The sequence below is a fragment of the Peromyscus eremicus genome, chromosome 3 (assembly GCF_949786415.1).
Source record: "Peromyscus eremicus chromosome 3, PerEre_H2_v1, whole genome shotgun sequence".
In the NCBI taxonomy this organism is placed as follows: Eukaryota; Metazoa; Chordata; class Mammalia; order Rodentia; family Cricetidae; genus Peromyscus; species Peromyscus eremicus.
In genome coordinates, this window is record NC_081418.1 from 108,595,262 (window position 1) to 108,601,261 (window position 6,000).

At 38.9% G+C, this 6,000-nt stretch overlaps 1 protein-coding gene across 1 annotated transcript in view; it reads left to right on the forward strand.

Moving 5' to 3' along the window:
• Positions 1-2,136, forward strand: part of Tafa1 (TAFA chemokine like family member 1) — a 513,270-nt gene extending 511,134 nt beyond the window's left edge. The window contains exon 4 of the mRNA XM_059258260.1: positions 1,909-2,136. Coding sequence (XP_059114243.1) covers positions 1,909-1,926 — 18 coding nt within the window. The 3' untranslated portion in view covers positions 1,927-2,136. The remainder of the gene's footprint in view (positions 1-1,908) is intronic.
• Positions 2,137-6,000: the final 3,864 nt, after the last annotated feature.

Genomic DNA, 6,000 nt, shown 5'->3' on the forward strand with positions numbered 1-6,000 from the left:
GAAAATTATAGTCAATTGGAAAGAAAAACAAAAGGATGAAGATTGCAGAATGTAGTCTGATTGATTTCCTTGGGAAGAATCGATCAACTGTGGATTTGCGCAAATCAGTGGGGAAAAACAGTAATTAGTGTGTCTTGTAAACTCAAGTTCTTTTCACTTAAGCCAGGAGTTATCAGACTTTAAATGACACAACAAAACATAATAACCATCTTGCCAAGTCACTGTTCTTGTGACTGGCCAACATGAATCCATGGTCTCCTGGTCTTTCCCTCAGATGATGACTTTGAATTTGGCAATATATGTCCATTCTAGTTATCTCAACTTTTTTTATACTTAAGAAAGAGCAAAATACCAGTTTTGACACCTTCTAGCTTCTTTACTAAAATTCTACCAGGTCCAAAATGTTTTAAGAGACTATGGCATTACACTTCTGATTTTCATTCAATTTCTAGTTGAAATACAGAAAGGGAGGGAGATGAGGATACCAACCTCCGAAGAAGTGATATCAAATTGCTGTCTAAATGAAAAAGCAATGGAAAGGGAAGGGAGAGGTGTTAGACATGGAGCTGGCTGAAAGAATCAGAGAATTGCAGGAAGGGAAGACAAACCATTTTACACAGTAACAGTTGCCTCAGAAATTATAAACTCCATCATTATATTAGTCTGGAAGTACGGGTAAGCCTGTGGTGTCTAATTTTAATGTCAATGTCTCCAGGATTTGATGGCAGCAGGACAAGAGTCCCTGGTCTTCTGTGTTGGGGGAAGGAGGAAAGATGTGATGACAGAAAGGCTGTTTCAATTCAGTTTGGTAGATGTTACTGTATCCCTTTCTGTGGTGGAAAAGAGGACACTGTCAACCAAAGGTTACATCCACCATTGGAATAAAGGAAACAATGGTTTAAAAAACTCTCTTTATTTGTAAGAATAGAATACAAAATACAATTCTCCACCTGGACCAAGCAATGTTTGAGTGCAAATTTTTATTATTGTTCTACCTAACGCTGAAAGATTTGAATTTATTTGTACTCCTAGACTCAGAAGGATCATTTTCCAAAGCTATAAATAATTAAGAGGACTTGGAATGTACTTCTATGATACCCTGGTACACACAAGACCCTAAGTTTGATCCAAACATCACAAGAAATTGAGATGATAAAGAACAATAGCTTATTTCCTTAAGCTGGCTTCTGCCTGCTAGAGTTCTTGTTCATATTCTCAGCCAGCAGTTCCTTGAGCATGCATTTATCCTTAATATTTGATTCTTTGGGTCCATACTGAGATGGATTAATTGGCTTGTATAGATACAGGCATCTTCTTGATTCCAGTTAACACTCATCATTGGATGTAATAGTTCCTCATCTTATAAAGGTCTTCCTCTGTTCCTTCATGTACATGGACTAACCTAGGCGATGACTTTACCAATGGCCACTCCTTAATGGCTTACAACAGGACAACTACACAAGGCCATGGGGTGACTAGTTCAAGTTCTCACCATAGGAGCAGGGGTTGGTTACATTATTTACATGGCCCAGTGCAACAAGAAAATGCAAGGTCCTCATTAAAAATTTATTAGTAAATTCAAGATAGCAGCATTGAGGAAAAAAACCAACTGTGGGACCCTTATTGGTACAGAACCCATGGAATTGGACAGCGGTTGTATATCCATGAAGGCAGTTCTGGATAGACATTTCTCTAAGAATCTTTCTCCTCAGTTTTGACACAGAGGAGCTTAATGGGTTTATGGAAATATGAAGGATCTCTCCACGTGCTTTGAGCATAAGTTGACAACCACCTGAATGAGGCAACACAATAAAATTAAAGGCATCCTCATTTTCTGCATGAACACATTTCTTTGTGCCTTTGTTTCTTACTTTTCTTACTGAAATACCTTTCTTCCTTTGGTTTCAGATTCACCCAAGAACCTAACAGAAGCATTCATTATATAAAACAGGAAAATACGTTGTGAGGAGGTGAAGTATCTGACGAACTTGCAAGCCAAATGGATCTCTTATTTGCACTTTGACTGGTTACCAGATAATCACAGTGCATTTACTCTGTGAAACAAAGTATCCCATAAGAAGACTCGGGATTTTCTGACAACATCATGGAAAAATGGCTTAAAAAAAAAAAAAAAAACGAGTTTTCTCAGTGAAATTTGGAGGATCATGAGGAACGATCAACCGTCTTCTAACTTGGAACTACCATTACTTTGTACCATTTGAAATATATGTATATATATAATATTTTGAAATATTATATATTCTCTTCGAGAAATGAACAGTACCACAATGTGAGGTGGCTGGTGTATCCCTTTCAGTTTTGGATATTTGGTCGGTTTTGTTTCATTTGCCATTTCTTTTTCTCTTGGTGGGGAAGATACACACCCGTGTGAGAATCCAACACGGCACTCTCCCTGGAAGGCCAGCTGCAGACGGACTCCTGGAATCTGAGGCATCCTAACAATACTGAGTCAAGAGCTTCCCTCTGTTTCTACCTGGTGACCCAAGGAAGCTTATTGTCTTCTTTTATTGCTTTCTACCCTGTGCAATATTAGCATGCAAGCTTGGCTTACATAACCATACTTTATATTCGATTGATATATAATAACCGTTCTAACCTCTTCCAGGAAAGTATTTTTAGAACTACTAGCTTTTCCACAGATAAGCAAATGAGGATTCTTGAGGGAGCTGCTCCACCATGCTGTTAAGACTCTGGCAGGATGGTAGGATGTAGATCCCTATATTAACAAGTCCTGTAAATACAATGTCTTAGGGCTTTGTATAGCTGTCCTAGACTGCAGAAGTGTCCTCCGATTAAATCCAAAGTCTGACATCGTTAACGACGTAGTGCTGTAGTGACAAGTCTTATCATGGCACCTCTTTCTATGTTTGATTTGCTTTTTCCTAGAGTATTCGCATCTCCTCTGGTGAGATAGGAAGGCTATGAAAGCAATTAGGTTTCCCAATGATCTATGTGACCAAATGTTGGACAGCCCTATTAAAGTGGTAAATAACTTCTTTCTTAACCCACTTGTCCTCTGTGTCTGCCATTTAGTTTTACAGACTTGGCTCTAACTCAATCACAAGAACACCCTGCTTGTATTTGTAGTAAGCTAGAAGGTCTTTGAAACTACAGAGGCTACTATTTCCAACAATAATATTTTGAAAATTAGAAGTTCATTAACGTGGTCATAGTGAAATATCCAGTGACAATATATGGGGCTTCCATGTGGGTCACTCTGATAATATACATGGGGCTCATCCACCCACCCCACCAAAAAGCCATTCTCTCCATCTTTTTGGAGTTACTGAGCTAAGAGTAAACATCTACTCAAGATCTAGTTTTCCTGGGGAAAGTTTTCACAGAACTTTACATGCCCATTATGATGTCATCTCAGAAGTGCAGATTTTCTGTTTTGTTTGCTCCTAAACTTATTCTCTGGCGTCTGTGTTGTTAGAGCCTCTTACTAAATCAACAGCCCTGCGGCCCCTGAATCTGGACTTTTTAGTATCAAACCTCAAGAAAAACTCAAGACACCCCTTGAACTCTACCCAGACAGCCTGAAGTTTGATTGGATGTGTGAACTTCTAACCAGAAAATCTGATTCTGTATCTTAAAGACCTGTAAAAAGCATCGGGAGAAAGTAATAGAATCTTGACTGTAAAATCAAGACTTCCAAACAGGTCTGTGGATATTTGCTAAAAAGGTAACATAAAATTCCATACCAGTATCCAGGTGTGGTGGCAAGTGATAGCGAGCCATTACTTGAGATCCCAGCACTTGAAAAATGGAAATGAGAGGATTGTGAGTTCAAAGTCTGCCTGGGATACAGAGCCAGACCCCTGCCCCCAAATAAACAAAAATATTCATTCCAGCAATCATTTCTGAGTTTTACAGTACAGATTCAAGTGCCAAGCAAGATATTTTTTAAAAAAGACCACTTTTTAACTTTTCATCTGTTAGTTTCAGATTAAAATTAAAACCATGAACCCTAAGAATTATATATTTAAGGAAAAAAATAAAATAAAAATGTTTGGCAGAGAATTTGGCAGCGCCTTTAACAGACCAAAAGACAGTATGGCATCAGAGAAGACTAAAACAAGAAAGCCAAGCTTGAAACAAAAATAAATAAATAAACCAGGATTCAGGCATGTTGGGGTATCTCTTTGCTAAATAGGAGAGTTCACATCATGTGAAATGGGAGCCTACAAAAATTTACTTCTATGGCAAATTTACCACAACCATATTGCCACATCTTCAATTTTTCAGGAAACACAGAAATCTAGAGTTTTGTATAAACTTCCCTAATATTCCTAAAACCAAGTAAGCCAACTTCACTTAAATGGCTGCAAACGTTATTCTTGTGTCACTCTCTGAAGGGTGGACTTAGCTATGACGTTAGTGTCCCCTGGAGTCGTCTTCTGCTAGTTTTGCTCCCAGATGAGAGTCCAGTGAGAAGAAAGCAGGCTCTTCTATTTTGCAAAACCTTCCTTTGTAAGACAATTCTGCTAACACACACACACACACACACACACACACACACACACACACACACACACACACACAGTATGTGAAGCACCAGAAGCTCTAACCCAATGCAAGAGTTAGCGGAGGGGCTGCATCTGTTAGCTCACACCCATCCATGAATTCATGCAGTAGCATGCATCCCTTGAAGAGAGAGACCTAGAGGAAGAAACCACATCAGAATCAGGGCAGCCATCCAATAAGACAGTGCAAATATTTGTAAATGTCAAATTCAATTTGGATTCATCCAAGCCCCTTACACAAATGTGTGAACCATCAAATTGTGTTTAAATTTAACTTGTTCAAATTTGGGGAATTCAGTCGCTACCATCTGCCTACTGAGCCTGCACATTTATGGTGCACAAAATTTTATCACATGCATATGGTAATAAAGGGATCAGTGTGTATGACTAATATCAATTTTAAGCTTGTGCCCCATGTACCATGAATAATGTGGTAACATATTGGAATATATATACCAAGTTTCAGCCAGAGTTCTGTTCTTGATAAAAGAGAAAGTGAAGCTTGTTCAAAGATTTTTTTGAAGTTGAGTCAAGTTCATTTGCTGACGTTTTGGGGTACTTAGATTTACCTGTTCATTGGCTCCACAAGCACGTTGGGAAGTTGACTGCTCGGCATTTTCTAGCATGGAGCGACAAGTACCTTCACCAGCACACAGCCAACATCTTTTTTCGATTAAATCATGTAGCTTTCACAAAGCACTATAGTGATTTTATAGCGCACTATATTATGCCACCTTGCCATTGTCACTAATACAGAAAGTTATGGAAGGTATAAATATTGTTTATAGGAGCAGAATCACCATTCCTCACATCCATGGAGCTTCTCTACTAGTTAAGCCGGGCAGGTCCGTTTCCAAAACTCTTGGAGTCTGTTTGACACAGCAATGTGTCATGCCTTTTTCATGAGTTGTTACCTTCTAAATGGCAGTGTTAGTGTTTAGTAAGATTGTAAGACTGAAGTCATCTGCATATATTTTCTAAATACAAGAAGACATGATAAAAGGCAGGATTAGAAATGGGGGTGTTTGGGACAAGCGACATTAGGGATGGAATCGAATTCCCTAAAACTCATGGGCTTTATACTAAAATGATAAAAAAGAATGCTGGTTATACTTCAAAGTAAATTAAAGAGGCCAAGAATCAATCTCTCTCTCCCTTCCTCTCCCTCTTTTTCTCTTCCCTCTCTCTCCTTCCCTTCTCTCACACACTAAATTACCTATTAAAGATTTTATGATTTTAGGCTTAGGAGGCTGGGTTTTTTCCCCTTGAAAGATAGTTCAGAGACATCATTGGCTGTCATGACACCCTTACATTGTTGCTGGTTCCCATTGGTTTATTCTGCTTATTCCAGTGAGTTTGTATTACTTAAAAAATATAATGGGCCAGCCGGGCGGTGGTGGCGCACGCCTTTAATCCCAGCACTCGGGAGGCAGAGCCAGGCGGATCTCTGTGA